The sequence below is a fragment of the Haplochromis burtoni genome, unplaced genomic scaffold (genome assembly GCF_018398535.1).
Source record: "Haplochromis burtoni strain Fernald_Lab_line unplaced genomic scaffold, NCSU_Asbu1 Contig_72, whole genome shotgun sequence".
NCBI classification, from domain to species: domain Eukaryota; kingdom Metazoa; phylum Chordata; class Actinopteri; order Cichliformes; family Cichlidae; genus Haplochromis; species Haplochromis burtoni.
In genome coordinates, this window is record NW_024582433.1 from 1,497,396 (window position 1) to 1,517,767 (window position 20,372).

Genomic DNA, 20,372 nt, shown 5'->3' on the forward strand with positions numbered 1-20,372 from the left:
TATATATATATATATATATGAACATAATTTGCTTATTGTTTAAAACCAACATCTTATGGATAACTGCAGAAAGAAACTATGAGAAACTATGTTGTTTTTTGAAGAATACGTGCTCTTAGTTTGATGTGTAGTGTAAAAGCCAAGTGCTTGAACATCTCATAATTAATTACATTAAGTAGCAACACGCCTGGATATAAAAATAACATGCCAGAACTTAACCAGTCTTTCATCTACAGTAAACAATATCATTAAAAAATTCTGAGAATCAGCCTAGCAAGATGGAGCACCGTTGCCTCACAGCAAGAAGGTCCTGGTTTTGAATCATGTGGCAACTTGTCCAAGGTGTACCCCTCCTCTCACCCTATGAGAGCTAGGATAGGCTCCAGCTCTCTCCAGCACCCGAGAATCAAAGACAATTTCCATGTGCAACGGACTAGGCTAAAAACCAGTATTAACGGCCACAATCTTCAGAGCCTGGACTCAAAACAGACGCGATTATGTAGTGGAATCACTGCTTAAGCTCACAAACACTTGTGAAAACCACTGCCGATGAGAAACGTCTGCTGCTGAATTGACCAAATGCAATTTAAAACCTCACAATTTAAAAGGGAAAAAAACCCCAAAACAACAACAACAACAACAACAACATATATTTATGAAAAAAGATCCAAAATTATCAATGCCTTCTCTGAGCACCAGCTGACTTAACAGGAGACAAACAATACCAAACAATCTGCAGCAAGGTTTAGCAGGAAGTGTCTGGATGCTAAGATTGACACACAGAGGCGAATTCTTTATACACATTACTGACATAGAGTTAAATTTAAGCAGATATATACCGGTATATATATTTTAAAGGCTTATTTATATAAGACAGCTTTATCGCCTTTATATGGCTTTCAAATCTGTGCACTGCGTTACAGTGAACAAGTAATTAGATTACCTGTTACCTGTAATGAGATTATAGGCTGGTTGACTGTGGAAGATGCCATAACAAATGTGATGTGATTTTGTGTTATTGGTCTGAGGTCAGAAATCCTGCAGCAAACGTTTTATATAACGCGTAAAAGAGGGATAATAACACATAACCTTTGAGTAATCTAAATAACAATGGAAGGCAGCAGTCAAAATAAACATCAAATACTGTCAGACCACTAATTACATATCTGAAATGATAAATGTAGCCGTAACAGGTGTTGGGACGGGCAGTTAGCATACAGGTCATCCAGAGGGCCTTACATTATCCCCGGTCTTGAGTTAACAGGCTTACCGGGGTGTCTGGTGGTGATGGGCCACATGGTGTCCGGGAGGCGGCTGCGGCGGGGGAGGCGGAGGCTGCTGCTGCTGGAAAAGTTGCTGTAGTTGCCTCAGTTGCTGGTGAAACTGTTGCTGTTGCTGCTGATGGATGTGCGGATTGAACATCACGGGCTCTGATTTAATCCGTTACGTTGCAACGAGTTGTCAGAGCCGTCAATGTGTGGCACCTCTTAGGACAGAGGATCTCTTGTTGGGAGGAAGAAAACCGTGATTAGTTGCTCTGCTATCAGACCAACTATTTGTTGTTAAGGCACAATTAATGACAGTGCGCACCTCCTGTCAGACAACAGGTCGCTCTCATATTTCATTATGACAACTAGCTAGCGTTAGCATAGGAGCTAACAATAATGAACTTTTTGGTTTGCTAAGTTTACTTTCATTTCCTCCACCATTCCGCTTCATACAGATAGCCGCATGTTAGCCGCTACGCTGTCAGAGAAAGCAGAATGGTACTCTAAATATGCCCACAATATCGAGCCTATGTTGATAACTGAAGTGTAGCTACACCTTCCATAAAATGAACGATGCTAACGCTACATTAGCCATAGCCGCTCAGTCACTGAACCAAACAAGTTAGCTTAGCAAAGCATTCAACTAACTCAAAGACAAACCTCTCCTGTAGGGACTGCTTTGTCGTATTTAGCTCCCTACAGCTGCCCCCAGAGACGTAAACCTCGCCGGGTGTTAATTGCCAACGTAAAACCAAACCGAAGAGTTAAACACTCGCTCTTTACAGCAACGGTGCAACTTGCACAAAAACTGAAGCCATAACCTCTGATCAAACCGGTGGACCGTGTCACCCCCTAGTGGCTGCCTGGAGAACTGAAAACGCATGATGGACGTAGAATGACCAGGCTTCGAAATGTCGTTTTTAATACATTTATTTGTTGTTGTTGTTGTTGTTGTTGTTGTTGTTGTTGTTGTTTTATACTCTACAGTTATTATTTTATCTATTAGCTAATGCGACATAGTTAATAGAAATAAAGCTTTTTAGAGGTGAACATTAAATAGCAGAATACAACTTAGCACCTGTGGCACTGTTTACATTACTGTATACTGTCATGTTGGTTGTAGGTTGAGCTCGTTATATTTTTCAATCTAGCTATGTTGCAAATAACCACCGCTGAAAATTAATTTCTATAGGACAGTGTTCGCCTAGTCTTTCACTCTTTGTTTTTGGCTCTTGTTCTTCTAATATGTGTTTATGCAGTCATGTGTTTGTGTGTTTAATTGTGTAAACATATACTTAATGTGTGATTTTAACCAACCACTGAAGCATTTTGTAACTGTATGTTAAAAAGAGCTGCACAAATAAAGTTGTTGTTGTTATTATTATCATTATATTTAATAAAGTATCAAAAAAATAAGGTAATAAAATGTACATTTTCATAATTGAAAATGAGAGCAATCACAAATTTAAACACAACATAAATATAAAAGGGCATTCAAATTCGCTCAGGTGAGTTAAAAAATATTAATTTTAATATGAAAAATACTCTGGTTTTTTAGTTTTGTTTTCAAATTGCAAATTATTTATGCGAGAGAAATCTACCAGTGTCACCACCTAGGGGTGGGTGTGGAGTACTGCAGGGATCTCCTGGTAAAATACAAGAGCTCATCCTCCTCCTCCCCCCCTGCGGTGCTTGGAGAGGAGAGTGTTGGAGAGAGTGCTGGCTTGAGATGATCTGACACACCGAAGAGCACGTAAATGAGGAAGCAGAGCGAGAAGTGAGCCGGTGAGTGCGCGCAGACTAGAACGCCCTCTGAACGCTCTGAGGGGGGTGAGGAGGGGCGCAGAGGAAGATAAAGCCATAGATCCGTCCCTGTTCTGTCAAGGAAGCTAGCCCATCATCCTCTCGCAAAGATGGGGAACCGGGGAATGGAGGATTTGATTCCTCTGGTGAACCGCATGCAGGATGCTTTCTCGGCCATTGGGCAAAACGCAAACCTGGACCTGCCGCAGATCGCCGTGGTGGGAGGACAGAGCGCCGGGAAGAGCTCGGTGCTGGAGAACTTCGTCGGGAAGTAAGTAGGCTTTTCCAGGCTGTAGTGGATGCTGGCGCGCCTCCGGTGCACCGCGCAAGAAGGAGCTCTTACATCTAAGTCCCCATCCCCCCCGGCCAGGTTTAAATACACAAAGCCTTCACTTAGACCCGAAAGCTTCAAATTAAACGCGCATTCAACGCACTTTCTGTCGTTTCAAAGCCTCGAGCACACCGTGAGGCAGATTATTTTGTTAGGCCTTCATAAATCCCCAGAGTAGTTTATCTGTTAACTACCTTGTGATGCATTCAAGAACCACATATTCAAGTTACAATGACTTATTATGATCTTGTTATGATCCCCGTGCTTGATGTAAGTTTTCAAACGCTCCCGATTTGTTGTTGAACGACTTCGGTTAAAGGAAAATTTTCATTGTAAATCCACTGACATCTGTGACAAAGGCAGGGTTAGTTTGGAAGCTGACTTCCTGTGCAGCATGCACTGTCACAGCTTGCTTGGTGGAGGTGTTGTTTCTGTAGCAAGGCTCCCATTTTGTTGCCCAAAGGCTATTTAATCCTGAGCAGGGAAGGGTGCAGGATGATGCCCGCTGTGTGTATGTGTCAGCGAAGAGGCTTTAGCCTCGCAAACATGCAAGGCTTTTTCATTCTGCCACAACTGCTGTACTGATGATACAAAACACAGGAAGGGAACAGAATCTGGAGTATGCAAGACTGCTGTGTGACCTTGCGCACACACACACACACACACACACACACACACACACACACACACACACACACACACACACACACAGAATGAGAGTCCACCTGAGCTTTGAGCCCTTCCAGCTCAGCTCATCCATCTGTCTGCCCGTGCTTATAATGCTGTAAATGAAGCTTACTGCATGCAGACAGCACTGATGGTGCTTCTATCTGTCAGTCTGCTCCTGCTTTCTTGTATTTCGCTGGATCTGAAGATTTTTTTTAATGGGTTCCAAGATGTGCCCCACACACACATACACTGTGTGATTCAGCAGTATTTGCTGCTTAAGCAAGGGCATAGTGTATGCACACTGTGGCTCCGAGCCAGCTCACCCCAACATTCAACAAGGCCTTGGTATTCCAAGACAAATACCATCTATCCCACTGGACACAGAGGGAAAGGATCCATCTGTTAGGCATAGCTCTGTAGGTCTACCTAGTTCACCACATGGGCTCTATAATCCCCATCTTAAATGGTAGTAGGTGAGGCTGACCTGCTGTTTACCTGTAAGTGTATTCTACACCGTACCTGCTGTAAAAATAAAGGAATTCATTACAAAAACGTTCAGATGTTTCTGAATAAAGGTGAGAACTTGCAGTTATATATGGAGATTATAGTTGTAACACTAAACTAACAGTACAAAAGCAACCGGTGCTGACACTAGTATACTGCAAAGCATCGACTGCTATTCTACACAACACAATACAACAAGAAACCGCTGCTGTAGATTATAGTAAGTGCACTGTTTGAATGAACATTTTATTTCTGGCAAATCTACCTGCAAACTTAGCTCAAAATTCAGAATAAAAGTCTGGAATGAAAAGCACATTAAGTTAAAGTGAGCTAAACATTCATATCTGCTACTGGCATCTTATTACTAATGTAACTCCTCGCTTTTGAGCCTTTTTATTCCCAGTAATAGCTATTAAATTGATCTCTTCACCCTCACAATTGGGCCACGCTGTGCTGCACTCATGCATCTGTTGTCATAGAAACAGCTTTGCACCTTATTATGCTGTTTTACCCAAAGGAGCAATGGTTTAGAAAAATGATGAGATTTTAAACTTTATTACACAAAGGTGGTGGATTTCAATGCCAAGCAGGTGATTTGTAGGAACTGCGGTCTTTGGCGTCTCGTGAAAATTTGTGGCCTGCTGCGCTTTTGGGCTGCCAGCTTTCCTCGTCCAGCTGCAGTGACGTAGCTCAGGCTCTCCCATCCTCCTGATCGTCCTCTGCTTCACCTCCCCCACTGACCCATCGTGTTTTCTGACTAAACACATTTTTTCAATACGCTGCATTTACACGTGCCACAGCTTATCTTTTTTCTATTTCCCCGTCTCTAATAGTGAATTGTGTTGGTGCCTTGCAGAAAGTCCAGCTTTCATTAAACTGCTTCTATTTCATAATTCTTATGTCAATAAAAACAAACAGGGTGCTATTGATTTTATTCCTGGTTCAATCTGCCGAACCCCACCTCCAATGTGTCTTTTATGGTTATCTCAGACAGCCAATAACAGCATACAGAAAACTGCTGCATCAGTTTAATGGCTGTTTACAGCTTGTCTGTTGCTCAGTTGAACTGGATGTCATTTTAGGGGGAAAGAGAGAACAGGAATGGGAGATAGATAAGTGAACAGGTTCATTCGACCCTTGTGATCGTAAACAAACAGCTTTTTCTATGTAGCTGTTAAAGGATTTAGGTTAAAACTAACAACTACACAGTTAAAGAAATGCTTTCAAAAAGGGTTTGAGAGACAGTTTTCCTCACTGGTGGATTAGATTTTGATTTGGTGATGCTACGTGTCTGGTAGGTGTGACAAAGACAGTTAAAACCATTTGAGATATTCTGTCCTAACCTCGCAAGAGCACAGGAGCAGTAATCAAACGTACCTGTTAGTCTTTATCGTCTGTCCTTTACTGTTATTGCTCACGGTGCTTCTTACAGTTCAGTGTGTCTCCTCTCAGTTTAAACTCTGATTCCCCAACTCATGAATCTCTAAATTGAAGTTCTACTTGGCAGTGAGGTTAAACTAAAAACATGATCATAACAAACACACTAACGCACCGTGCCAGCACAAATCAAGATGCACAGTCATCACAATGCGTTTGTACTTTGAAGTATTTCTCTTTAATCGCTTCTTTCATCACCAACCATTTTCTTGTCACGACTAAAGTAGATGCAACTGCTTCTTTTTACTTTTCCTCTTTAAACCAATAAATGGGAAACTTATTTCGATATTTCTTTATGGCAACAAACAGTGATGAAACAGATGAAACTGATAGATGCCACTGTAGTTTCATCCAGGCCAGACATCTGAGGGTATTTGATCTGCAGTAAAAAATTGTTTAATGTTTGTCTTTTAATTGACAATAAATGAGCTATCTGGCCTTCTGCAGATTTATTTCTCTCCATGTTGACCCGGCCGAATCGTTGGCTTGCCTGTCTGGCAGTAAACAAGACATGATTATGCATATGAATTTGAGCTCATCCGCTCTTTCTCATTTGTGGCCATTTCCCAGTCAGTAATTAAGGCTCCCACAGGTCTAATTATCTCAGACAAAGCAAGAGAGCTCTACTCGTCTTCGTTGCCAAACACTTGCAGTGCCAGCTGAGTGAGACCTGTTAGTACCCAGTAACCGTGAGGGTGGGGGTAAATCCAGTATTGTTACATGTGTAGCGTAGCATTTATGTTAAAGGAAGAAAAACAGTTCATACACTGAACGTTGGAGGAAAACAGAATGAGGTGATTTAGAAAGTCAAAGAAAAAACGGTCACTAAAATGAAAAAGCAGCAGCTGTGTGCTGCAGATTTCTTTCAGTAAAGTGAAATTTTCTTACTGAATTCATTGTTAGTCGGATGACTCTGCTGATGGGACAAATCCACATAGGATGGCATAGAAAGCTATTACAGAAAATAACCAGGATGTTCAAGATCAGTATGTTGAGTTTATCAGGAGAGCTCGGTAGTCGCTGTGAATGATGTTTGCAAAGGCTTAGCTGCAAGGTTTGCTCAGTTTCAGCACCACGGACAGCTCTTTGACTGATTCCTCTGGAAAAAGCCAAATGCTGATTTTATCATTGGAAGTGAGGGTTGCTCTTCAGCTCTTCGTGTATTATAGTCATGTCATTATGGAAGATTAAAAGGGGCCAGTCAGTGGATTATAGAAACAATAGCTTTTTTTTTTAAGCAGAGGATTCATGCTTGTATCGAAACAGGCTAGGAGATGTCCCGCAGTCTTTCTTAGGATTGCCTAAGGGAATAACGAGTCATATGAGTGGTGAGAAAATGGTGATAATAGGAATGTTTGCCTTTTATGCACCGAAGCCCAAAGATTGTTGTTTGCTGAGGTGTGTCAGGTGTTTTGTTATCAGTGCAGGCTGTGAACACTGGAATAGCCCAGTAACATAAAACTCCAACATATGTTTTTTTTTCTCTCCCTGCTGCCATCACTGTTTTAACCCTCTCGAGGCAGGCGTTGCCGATTTGCAACAGTTAAAAACTAACAACCTGATTACCCCACATACATGTTTTATGAGTTTGTTTTACTCAGAAGTACCACTGCAGGACTTGGTTGTGCATTAGCAACAAAAGAGTTAATTTGAGCCTGAGAGGGTTAACCCCAGCATAGGGTTTAAGATACATACCTGTTTCCACATGTTACATAACACTGAAAGGGTGTAAAGTGTTCTGATGAGCAGCAGCAGGATATTATCCTGTCACTAGATTAAAGCCTTTACTATGTTCAAATCAAACCCCAGTGGGAGGTGGTGGGGGGGATCTAGAGGCCTAACTTAATTAATTGCTTATGAAGAATAATGTGAATAAGTCTCATGCCTAAAACGTGAATCTTTTTCTTTGATTCCATTGGATGTGATCAGCAAAGTCAGACTTGTAGAGTTCGTAATAGCGCTAATTAATCAAGTGGTAACATTTTACTTTACTTTCCCCGTCTTGCATGATTCTGAGTGAAATGGACTAGTAAAGAAAGCAGAGACTTGAGGGATTTGACGGTCGAACAAATATAACAAGCAAGATCGTTCTTCTTGGTTTAAATTGATATCTGCTAATTTTCCATCTATTTGCACTCACTGGACACTGTATTAGATAAACCTGTTCAACAGCTTCTTAACACAAAGGTCTAATCAGACAATCACATTGCATTTAGGTGTGTAGACAGGGTTAAGATGACCCGCTGAAGTTTAAACTGAGCATCAAAGTGGGGAAGAAAGGTGATTTGGTGTCAGCTAAAAACATGAAATTGAGGCTACGATATACGATATAGGCTTACCAAATTTGGACATCAGAAGACTGGGGAAAACTTTGTCTGATCTAATCAGATTTCTGCTGTAACATTCACATGGTAGGGTCAGAATTTGGTGTTGTAGCATAGATCCACCCTGCCCTTCATCAATGGTTCATGCTGGTGATGGTGTGATGGTGTAGGGGATATTTTCTAGGAACACCCTGGGGCTCTTAGTAGCCATTGAGCATCATATTAACCCTGCAGGTAGTATTATTGCTGACCATGTCCTTTATGAATGGAGTGCATGACATGATTTACATCATGGATGTGCAGCTGACAAATCTGCAGCAACCGTGTGATGCTATCATGTCAATATGGACCTAAATCTCTGAGGAATGTTTCCAGAGAGTCGCTGAATCTCTGCCATGAAGAATGACGGCAGTTCTGAAGTAAAATTGGGGTCCAGCACAGTACTAACTAAGGAAAATAAACTCTATTCAGACATTGGTAAATAAAGAAGCAACACAAGACTTTCGGAATAATTTTTTTCATTAGTTACAACTTTACATGACATGTTTTTTATTAACCGATTAATTGTTTGGTCAAAATGTCTTATTTTGTTTGATAAATCTTCCAGATAAAGCAAATAAAAGTGGGAAATCCTCACAGATGAGAAGCTGGAAACAGATAATGTTTAGTAAATTCAAACTGAAACAATACCTCGGCTCCATTTAGTACCAAATAAAAAAATGTTGTTTCAAGGAAATTTCTAAGGAAATCATGAGGCATTTATGGGACTTAAATGCAGTAATTAAATATGCCTTAAAGAGCGAGTTAAAGTGTAGAAACAGAAGAAAGTGTGGGCATAGTAGGAGCGGGGAAGCAGTTGGAGAGAGACAGAGAGAAGAGAGGACATCATTCGTTCTGATACTGCTACAGAGGATTACCACTAATCTCTGTTTGGGCCGGAGCTCGCCTCCAACACATTCTCCCATTGGCTCCGGTCTAATCTCGATGCCCACATATCCAACAAACGCCCTTTCATTGGCTCCACCTTCCAGTGTGGTTTATGGGAATATGTGTGCACGTGTGCGTCCATTATTCACCAGTAAAAACAGTGTCCTTCTGCCAAAACACAAACGCTGCCGGGAGGGAAAATTGCCTGTTTGTGCTGGTGCACCGCTGTCAGGACTCGTAATGCTGCACGCATTAGAACGGGATTAGATGAGGCTCAGTGTCTGACTGTGTCTGGGAATCGGAAGTGAGGTGACGCACTTGCTGAGAGCAACAGAGCTGCATACTGAGCTGGAGTTGTGGGGAATATTACAGTGTCTTATAGAGAGTATCTAAAACATATACAAGGCATACCCATCCTGGGTGAATACCAAATACTCCATCCTGGGGGCTGTAGTTGTTGACGTACTGTTTAATTATTATGTAAGATTTCTTTAAAGTGGAGCTCTTTGTACTGATTAAAACAGTCAGGTCTACACGAGGGAATAAGACAGTCTGTGTGCATGTGTGCACTCGTCCTGGCATTTATTTGTACACCACTGAGAGGGTAGACTTTATTACAAAAAGCAGTGAGTCACTACTCCACAGCAGCTGGCGCTTAATAGCTGCGTAGGCGTGTTTTTGTGTGTTTGTGCACAACATCAAGTGATGGAGGCTTAGCCCGAGTGCCTCCAAAAGTCAAATCTATCAGGTTCTTTTCTTTGAGTGTTTTGGAACCTAAAAATACATTAGTTTGTTTAATCTGCTTTGCGTTGCTGCAGCTGCAGGGGACACACATGCTTCACACATGCTCAAGCACCTTCCTCCTCTTTTCACTGTGCTCACAACTGATTAGTTTTGATGGTTTTATGGTATCCTGCAATATATACACAGTATATCTACATAGAGACTGAGGGAAATGCAGATTTAGAACTGCTGCAGAGCACTACATACTGGGGGCTAATTTTGTGTTTTTCATAAAGTCACTTGACGAAACAATTAAGGGTGAGTGCCATATGGCCATATGCATCCAACACGACACATTAGTTTCATATACAGTCATTTAATAAGAAAGCACGGCTTCTTTCAAGTCCAATGTTTGACATATCGGGTCATAATAAAAACCATCTGATGAATAAAAATACTGACATATTATTTAATTCTTTGTTTATTCGCTCATTTAAAAAGGTAAACAGCAGCTAGGTGCTGATAATTAAATGTACATGATTAGCAGCCGTTGCTGCCCATCATTCTCGGAATGGTTAAAAGGCTATTTCCAAACAAATTTATGTCCATCATTCTACAGCAAGAAGGATTATTCAAATGGAAAACATTCAAGACAGCTGTCAGTCCTTCCAGGAGTGGATGTCCTCCAAGGTCAGCGTGAAACTGTAAACACCCTAACAGCGACTTCTCAGGATCTTCAGGCCTCAGTTAGCAAGTTAAATCTTAAAGTACATAAAAGTACAATTAGAAAAAAGTGAACAAGTTTTGTTTGGAAGGAAGGAAAAATCCTCTTATCTTTAAGAAGAACATGGCTGCACAGCTTAGATTTGCAACGTTGCATCTGAAAAATCCAGAAGACTCCTGTGAGGGGAGATGTTTGGTCATAATGCAGAGCTTTGGAGTTGTAATGCACAGTACTGTGTTTGGCAAAAAGCAAACACAGCACATCAGCACAACCACTTCATACAAGCTGTCAAACACAGTGGAGACATGATGATGATGATCACAGGACTGTCACCTTGCAGTCACTGGATTGACCATGAACTCCTGGCTTTACAAAAGTATTTTAGGGTCAGATGTGAGGCCGTCTGTCTGAGAGCTAAAGCTACGCTGAACTTGGGTGATGAAACTGGACGATGATCCCAAGCAAGCAAGAAAATCTCCAACAGAATGGCTAAAAAAGGAGAAAAGAATCAAGTATTTGCAATGGCCAAACTTCCTGCACAACAATGTGAGAGACTGATAAAGTGATAAAGAAAAGATGGTTCTGCAAGCTTTTGAATCATTGTGTCTATGTAGTTTTTCACAGGAATGCTTCTTTGTTTTGGCTTGGATTCTGTTAACTAGATAATGACACAGTGTTTTTATTGCATATGTTGTTGTTCAGTTCAGGTTCTATTGAAGTAATCTTAGAACCTGCTAAGGACCGGGTGATTTTCTTATTATGTCCTGATACAAGAAACCTTAGAGTCGAATGAGGGTGTACTTTCTTTCTTTACATGATTGTAAGGGTGTATGTCTTCCTGCTGCCTACTGCTCACACGGATTGTTCGACAGGTCCATTCATCAATCTATGCAAATGAAGAATATTACCAATAATGTATTTCCCAGATACAATGGTTAGGACTCAAAGTGCTCAGTGCACTTACACTGTGCATGAGTGCTTGCAGAAGATATTTAATGTACCTAAATACAGACAGCGTGTTTCTCTGTATGTCTCTTTGTGTCGTTAAAACAAATCATCTTGTGTCAGCTTTGTTTGTTCATTTTTCTTTTTTTAAAAAGTGTGCTGTGGTGATTATTTCAGAACATCTGGCAGTCACACAACCATGACTGTTTCCAGTCCCTCACCTCACTGTGGGGGATGGATCTGAGGAGGGTTGGGGGTAGGTGGGGCTGGCATCCTGTCTGAAGAAGACATTAGGTGATGAGCAATTAAGAAATGAGGATGTTGATGGTGTTTTCAGGGATATGACCGTTTCCTTGGCAATGCAGAGGAAATATGGGTGTTTGGGAGTGGAGCGAGAGGAAGACCCGCAGTCAAGACCATCTGTCTGCTGGGCAGGTAGAAGAAAGGACAGACACACAAACAGTGGATGATGAGAGATCTGGTTTGCTTTGTTCTACAGGCACCAACAGAACAGCGCTGGCTCTGAAACAGCGCTCAGAATAAAGCGCTCTGCTGCTGCTGGGTTCAGAGTAGCAGCTGTTGCTAATAAGCAAACAGATTTCACACGTCTTTGTTGATAGTCGTTGATAGTCAAAGCTTGCTGATCGTGGTGTAAGAGATGTGCTGGATTAATATCTGCACAACTCAGCAACCTGCAGTTTTAGGATTTATGAGATTATATCACACGGTTCAGTCTTTCAGAAAGGGACACTTTCTTCAAGTTAGAAATCCTGTATTATCTGGGTTTTTTTTAGTTTTTGGATCAATTTGAGAGTATCTTACTACCAATTTCTTGCTTGTTCTCTTATAGTATTATGCTGTTGTGTAGCAGACTGCTTCTTGGCCAGTTCCAAGTCATAAGAAGAGAACAAGAAGAACAATTAACAGGGAAATGTTCATTATTGAGCTTAAAGGTGCTGGTAGGCAGATACTTACAGCAGTTTAAGCACAGACAGATCAGACTAATGATATCTCAGTGTAACATCCTTATGTGCTTTTTGACAGACTTCCCACTGTGCTCACCAACTTTCACATCAGATCGGTGAATTCGTCAGAGAACACAGCTCAGACCTGATTAACTCTCATCTCATGACTCCGAGCTGCCTCAGGCTTTGCCTCAGGTTCAAACAGAGACCTCATCTATTTCTTATGAATGTTACATTCAGTTTCCCAGTGTTGAGCTCTCTCATCAGATACTGAACAGTTTGTCTTTGCATTGTGCAAATTGAAAACGTTTTGTAGCTTGATTGCATTTCTGTCATTAAGCTGAGGTGACTGCAAGTAAGGTTCACTTGAAACTGTTGGAGAGAAAACTGGAAAACCTTGCGTCGCTGAGAAATTGGTGTCACATCAGCTGAGGGGCACAGGGTGTAAGAGGTGAGCTGACGCTGATGCTGCATCTGAATAGCTCCGGGAAAAAAGAGATATTGTGCAATGGAAAGCATAGCTGTCCGACAGGCAGGCATCTGGATGAGCTGCTTTACAGCTCAGACACACACAATCAGTGTCAGTAGCTGTATGCAGAACACATTCATTTGCATGGACACATACAGTTAATACCTCAATTCAATAATCAGAAATAAGCAGCAGAAATAAGCATATCAAACACCTGTTTCATTCTTAATTTGTCACCCTTCACATGATTTAGCTGTGATGTTCATTAGTCATGTTTTGGTGGTTTTTGCTTTTTATTTGTTTTTGTTTCTAATGTCTCTGTAAAGCACTTTGAATCACCTTGTTGTTGAATTGTGCTATACAAATAATCTTGCCTTGCCTTTTGGTTAAAATATACTGATTCTTTAAAAAATTAAAAGCGTCAAAACACACAAAACTAAACTCTAAACGGTTCCATGAAGGCACTGCCTATTCAACGAATCATAAAGTGGTGAGTGGCAACTGTTAAATATTGGTCAGAATAGTAATCCAACTCTTGGAAACCTGCAATCTGTCTGTAAGCCACCAGATGGCAATAGCTGTGGTTGCAATAAAAAGTCTTCCCATCCTATAGAGATCTATGGGAAAATGACTCTGTCTTAACCTCTGTAAACAACTTGCTGCAGACTTTATGGAGTCACTCACTCATTTGGGGTCATACTGAATAAAACATTAAATCTGTTTTGTAAATCTTGATCATACCTTGTTTCAGAATGGACGATCACATGTGGTAAAAAAAAACCCAGGACGTCTGCTTGTTCACAACTTGTCAATCAAAAGGCATTAGCCAATGAGCTATTTTTCTGTCTGTGGCTGTAGTATGGCATAAACATAAACGAACCAGCCGTCTTCGCTCCTTATTTAGGGTTTGGTCATCACACTCGAGGCAGTCATCTTTGGACTATACAAGGGCCACTAATCACAGCTAATGAGCGCGTGCACACTCCAGTTAGCATATTCTTTCTCACATTATGCAGCTGTTTTATTAAAAGCAAAGAAACTTGATTTGACTCGATTTTCACTTAATACCTGCTCGCTGCTCATTGCCATCACATTCCGAAGACTGTTCTTACAAGCTGTAAACTGAATGAATTGAATTGAATTTAAATTACTTCATTTTATTCAACATGACGATTTGCTGTCTCTCAGGTTTAGTGACCTGCTGTAGGGCAAAACGAGGAACATGAAGATGTCAGTTTGAATCTATTTTCGTTTATTTCATACGACTAATTTAAAAGTTAGAACAGGGTCTAACTGGTAATGAAAGAGTTTTTAATTTGAGACATAAGTCAACATGTATCAGTGATGGATCAACTGACCTGTATTTTGTTGCTATTTTATTACTTATTTCCTGCTGTATTGAATGCACTCCCAAAACTGATCCCTGTAGAAAACAGCTAAGTGGCCTGGTGGCCTCGTTATTTTCATTCACTGACTCTTCTCTGTTCTTTTCTCCTGCTGCTGTCACATCGTTGATGACACAACCTTTCATTTTTCTGAATGGATTTCTTTGCTTTTTATATTTGGAGTAAATTATGAGGATGGCACAGTAACTGTACTTTGTTATTGTAGCCCTGCAGCATTGTGGTTGCTTTCACTGACCATCATCTCTGCCATCCATCTGTTGTGTTGCAGGGATTTTCTTCCCCGTGGCTCTGGCATTGTGACCCGCCGTCCTCTGGTCCTGCAGCTGATGAACTCGCCCACCGGTAAAGCTCACCAAATTCCTTTGAAATTGCATAATGGTTTATCTTGACTGCTTCACTGACTGGCTAATCATATTTGATATCTACAGCTGATCAGACAGCTGTTCTATTTGTACAGAAATCTTGACATCTTGAAATCTGTCTTGACATTTTATTGGGAACTGTGCCTCACTCTGAATACATGTGGTAAAGATGGCTGATTTGAGTCTATTTATTCTTATTAACCAGTGACGCTGAAAAAGCCGGAGAGCTACTGTAACGGTGATTGCAGTAGTTTTCTTGTGTCTAATGCTTTGAAATAAGTAAAAGGTATAAACATAATACAGTGTTTAATGAATTTATTACATGACCTGTCATAAAAACAAGAAAAGACAAGTATTTTACAAATGTGTCAAAGTCTGTCATCTGGCACAGTCTATTTCATTTAAGACTAAAAGGAAGGTTTTCACTTACTTCTGTCCTTTTAAGTGCGTCTCGATTTCCTAAAGTCAGCATGTAGTTGAATGAACTGCATCTTAGTTCACTTCACAGATTTACATCTTTGTGTCAACAGAGAGTCCAGCTGCCTTTAATATTTTACTTCTATTCCAAAGGCTGCCACATCCACATCCCTCTTCATTCTCTTCAGACACAGGAGCTTCATTCTTGGCCAAACCTTCCGTCTCCTCTCATCACGTTCTTGGCCTTTATTTATTTATTTATTTTTATTTGTTTGAAATGTAGCTGTTATAACATCCCCTGTCATTTTATTATTTGTTGCTGAGCCTTCCTGGAAAGACACAACACTTGGGAAAGTAGACAGCTTTTAACCCACTCTCCCATCACCCACCCAACCCTGGCTCCTCCTGGAGTCTAATAAGTCCCCCTATCCTCAGAGGAAAACCATCCGTGCACATTTGCCATTCATCTCTATAGACTTGCGATGACATCATCCTCCCGTTACCATAGTTACACGTTGTTACATTGATTCAGGATCTAGCAGAGAGTGTTTTCTCACAGCGTAATCATGGTGCGAATCATAAATTACTTTGCGTTAATCTAAAATCAATACGTGGTCACAGCAACTGTTACTTCATGAATCAAGCTCTAACTGAGTTATCTAACAGTTTTTATCTGTCTTAAGTCTCATCCAAGGACACATCGCTTTGCAGCTGAGCGTCGTTCACTATGATCGACATTCAAAACCTTTAATTTCCCATGAACAAAAATCATGTTAAAAGGGTTTGATTCAACTCTCTGTTTACCGTCTTTGCTGTCCACCTCACTGGATCTTCTGATATTCTGTCACATTACTTTCATTTGTGTCTCACTTTTTTGCCGTTTCTTCCAGAATTCGCCGAGTTCCTGCACTGTAAGGGTAAAAAGTTTACAGATTTTGATGAAGTCCGGCAGGAGATCGAGGCGGAGACGGATCGCGCGACTGGAGCCAACAAGGGAATCTCCCCTGTGCCCATCAACCTGCGTGTTTACTCTCCGCACGGTGAGGCTGACGCAGTTTTATTCCGCACACACTGAAGATTTAATCTGTGTGTAGAGCATCAATAAGTTTAGTTTTGAATTGGCTTTGTGTTTTCTCTTCTTTCTTTTCTTTTTTACCCTCACAGTGCTGAACCTGACACTTGTGGACCTGCCGGGGATGACCAAGGTGCCGGTGGGCGACCAGCCTGCTGACATTGAATTTCAGATAAGAGACATGTTAATGCAGTTTGTCACCAAGGAGAACTGTCTGATGCTGGCCGTCTCCCCGGCCAACTCTGACCTGGCCAACTCCGACGCTTTAAAGATTGCCAAAGAGGTCGACCCTCAGGGTGAGTTTACACACATGTAAAGAAGCTAATAGGAGTTTTATAAGTCTTTGAAATGATGTTTCATTTATAATTGCTCTTTGTATCATCCTAGTTATTTTTATACAGATGCACATAATGAAATACTGTTGGTAAATTTGCGTGACTGGGTCAGGTTTAAGGACCATCGGTGTGATCACCAAGCTGGACCTGATGGATGAGGGGACCGATGCTAAAGACATCCTGGAGAATAAGCTGCTTCCACTCAGGAGAGGTGCGTAATACCTCGACAGCACGCTCACACAAAAAGTAGCACCTTTTCTGTCTCCTTCAGGTTGGTCGCAACGACGCACTGTTTCCCCCTTGTGGTAACTCAGAGCTTTTCAGTGCTTCCAACATCTGCAACGAAGAACAGAAACAGGGCCAAGGGATGTGGGAGAGCGTGTAAGAAATCAAAAGACAGACAAAGGGGTGAAAGAGAGGAAGAGCTGGAAGGAAAAGCAGGGGAAGGGGCAAAGAGACAAAAGCAAAAACACTGTCTTGGAAAATAACTCGCATGTAATTTGTGAGCTGCCCTTTATTGCAATGTGCTGATGTGGTGCTTTTCTTTTCCATTTGCACTTGGTTAAAACCCAGGCATGTGCTTTGGAATATTTTCCATTTCCTTTGTTTTTTCTATACTTTTCCCCCCTCTCCCTTCTTTTTCTCCCCGTCTCTCTAACGCTGTGGATATGCACATTTACAAGGCTGCTGGCTCACAGTTGCCTTAGTTATAGAGCATGAAACAGCTTTTAACTGAGTGATGCATGAGGAAGCTTAACTGGAGGTGAAACAGGATCCTTTTGACCTAACCTCTCCTGGTTATTTCGCCGCACTTCTTTTTTTTTTTTTTGTCTCTCTACGCCTTAAAAGAAGAAACGCATCCAGGAATTCTTTCTCTCTTTCTGGTTTTATGCAAATCCCTCTTCCCCCTTTTCTCTTCTCCTGTCTATATTCTTTTAAGTTGAGGTTTGAGGTCTCTTAAAATGTGGTTTAACATTATTAAACACATGTGAAACAGTTGGGTCCTTGGAGGGGCTGTTCAGACCTGAGGTCATGGGTAGAAAATAAAAACCCAGAAAAGTTCAGTGTTGCTCTAACACAAGTCTGTATTATCTTCCAGACAAATTACAATACCCGTTTCAAGTCTGTCAGGAAACGATCAAAGGAGTTGGATGGTTTTCTCTAAATCTGTCAGTGTTTTAGGGTTTACTGTGAGTGTGGAGCTCTCTGTCTGCTTGTCCAGGTTACATTGGTGTGGTGAATAGAAGCCAGAAGGACATAGATGGAAAGAAGGACATTAATGCTGCAATGGCTGCCGAGAGGAAGTTCTTTCTCTCCCACCCGGCATACAGACACCTGGCTGACCGCATGGGAACTCCCTACCTCCAGAAAGTCCTCAATCAGGTGTGTAAACATGTGAATGTAGTGAGCCCATTCCTATGTTTTCCCAAAACACTATTTCAGTTTTCTAGTGACCTTATTCTGATATTCTGACCTTTGACCTGCACAGCAACTGACCAACCACATCCGGGACACCCTGCCGAATCTGCGGGCCAAGCTGCAGAGTCAGCTTCTGTCCATCGAAAAGGAGGTGGAGGAGTACAAGAACTTCAGACCTGATGATCCGTCTCGCAAAACCAAGGCTCTCCTGCAGTGAGACAAAGCGCACACGCACACACACACACACACACACACACAGAAATGTTAATATCTGCACCTTTTCCTGTAGGATGGTGCAGCAGTTCTCGGTGGATTTTGAAAAATGCATAGAGGGCTCTGGGGACCAGATCGACACGGCCGAGCTGTCGGGTGGTGCCAGGATCAATCGCATCTTCCATGAACGCTTCCCCTTTGAACTGGTCAAGGTGTGTGTCGGTTTTGAGATGTCAGGAAGTTATGCGAAGGGTTTATATGGCAGTTTGGTGTCTTAGAAACCTTTCGATTATATTGTACTTGTTATTGTACAGTGTAAATCCAGTGCTGTTCAAAAGTCTTGAGCCACACCTCTTTTTGTGTGTGTGTGATGCTAGGAAAAAGGGAAATAGGTTCAGGGCTTTGTTTTAAAACATGGGCAAACATACATAGAAATACAGTATATAAGGCAAAACAAGGGAATTTCTCCAATTCTAATGATCATATTAGAAATTCAATATTTGGTATGATCACCTTTATGATCTAAAAACAATCGGAAATGAAGGTAAGAGTTCTTATAATTTCTTATAGTATTCAGGATTCATACTCAGGCTTCTTGAAGGACATTAAAAGCTCTGTGGATGTTGATCCTACACTGCTTCAATAATGTTATGGTCCAGGCTCTGGGAGCCCAATCCATGGCTGACAGTGTTTCATTGTGTGTTTTTCTATCCAGGTATGCTTTTACTGTATTGGCAGTGTGTTTTGGATCATTGTCATGCTGAAAAATTAGCCACTCAATCAAAATCTGACTTTACTTTCCTGCATTTATAATTCGATCAGTTTTGACCAGAATCAAATTGATGGCATAAATGCAACTACAGCAGGTTCAGAGTCTCTTCTGTGTTTTAGAGATGGCTGTAGGTCCTCGCCATCCTGTGTCATGTCTTCACTTGATTTTTTCCCCCCTATTTCTTAAGGATGTGACTTTTAGATTCTGTTCATCAGCTGATAGACTCCACTTGTCCAGTTCCCTCATATTTTTTTAAGCCACACTGCACACAATGCTGAGATATGACAAGTTTTTAGACATGGGAACTAATTATGTGTGCTTGAATGATTCATAGGTCAGTGTTAAGCAGCTCAACAAACAAAAAACATTCTTCTGAAAATGGCCCTGGGACTGGGTCAGGACTGGACTGAAAAAGCAACCAAAGAAAAACTGTGGAAGACCTTCAGAAAGCCTGGAAAACTCAAGACTACTTAAAAAAAATACAAGAAAGTCTATCTCCTTGTAAGCTAAATCTAAACAAATGAAGAGTGGCTCAAGTCTGTAAATCAAATAAATAACTTTGGATTAGCAGTAATGTTAGTCAGCTGCATATTTCATTTGTTCGGCAAATTAAGTTTGTTAGGGGGAAAGAAAAGTAGGTCTCCTCACTGGGTCATGATTTATCAAAAGATGCATTGCTAAAAAAAACCCTCCATGTAACAAAAAGCAAGTGGCTCTTAGTTGGATCTCCAAACATGGACAGCTCACTCCAAAACAGTCTAGTTCGTTTTTGGATGAACTGTCTTTGTAATAACTCTGTATTTTAGACACTGTCGACAGAAAAAAGGTCCTAAAGTCAAGTTTCTCTCAGTCTCTTTAAATCATGACATTTCTCCCCTTCATTGTCCCGCTTTCCTCGCCAAAAGGAAGTGCCTGAGCTTCTTCGCCCGGACGTCTCCCACCTTACCTCTCACACTGTTTCTCTCACCCCATCACCATTTCCATCCACTTTTTTTGCCTCCCCTTGCCTTCTCTGTCCGCCTTCCACCTTGTATTAATCCTCGAGGTCTTTGCTTGCTCCCTCTGGTCTGGTTCATTTTCTCTCACAATATGCCCGTCCTTTCTCTTCCCCGCTTTTCTTCCCTGTCCTCTCTCACCCTCCCTTTGAGGATATAAAACTTACTGTCTGTGACCAAGTTGCAAAAAAAATAAAATAAAAATGCAGTGTTGGTTTCCCCTGAGGTAAAAAAAAAAAAAAGAGCAGGTTGCTTCCTAACCAGAAAACTTACTCAAAACACAGAAAACCCT

The 20,372-nt window shown here is 41.3% G+C and overlaps 2 protein-coding genes across 20 annotated transcripts in view; one reads left to right on the plus strand and one right to left on the minus strand.

Moving 5' to 3' along the window:
• The window catches only part of ciz1a (cdkn1a interacting zinc finger protein 1a), a 7,310-nt gene extending 5,171 nt beyond the window's left edge, over positions 1-2,139 (minus strand). The window contains exons 1-2 of the mRNA XM_005930100.2: positions 1,929-2,139; positions 1,271-1,503 (exon numbers count right to left, since the gene is read on the minus strand). Of these exons, the coding sequence (XP_005930162.1) occupies positions 1,271-1,422 (152 nt within the window). The 5' untranslated portion in view covers positions 1,423-1,503; positions 1,929-2,139. The remainder of the gene's footprint in view (positions 1-1,270; positions 1,504-1,928) is intronic.
• A 769-nt stretch (positions 2,140-2,908) lies between these two features.
• Positions 2,909-20,372, plus strand: part of dnm1a (dynamin 1a) — a 51,518-nt gene continuing 34,054 nt past the window's right edge. For 12 of the 19 annotated variants that reach the window (XM_005930111.3, XM_005930107.3, XM_005930109.3 and 9 more), the window contains exons 1-8: positions 2,911-3,342; positions 14,764-14,837; positions 16,165-16,314; positions 16,439-16,642; positions 16,794-16,892; positions 17,904-18,064; positions 18,171-18,313; positions 18,390-18,525. In XM_005930111.3, the coding sequence (XP_005930173.1) occupies positions 3,182-3,342; positions 14,764-14,837; positions 16,165-16,314; positions 16,439-16,642; positions 16,794-16,892; positions 17,904-18,064; positions 18,171-18,313; positions 18,390-18,525 (1,128 nt within the window). In that variant the 5' untranslated portion in view covers positions 2,911-3,181. Of the gene's footprint in view, positions 3,343-14,763; positions 14,838-16,164; positions 16,315-16,438; positions 16,643-16,793; positions 16,893-17,903; positions 18,065-18,170; positions 18,314-18,389; positions 18,526-20,372 lie in introns of all 19 variants that reach the window. The other 7 variants (XM_005930103.3, XM_042221701.1, XM_014336086.2 and 4 more) reach the window with 2 other exon arrangements.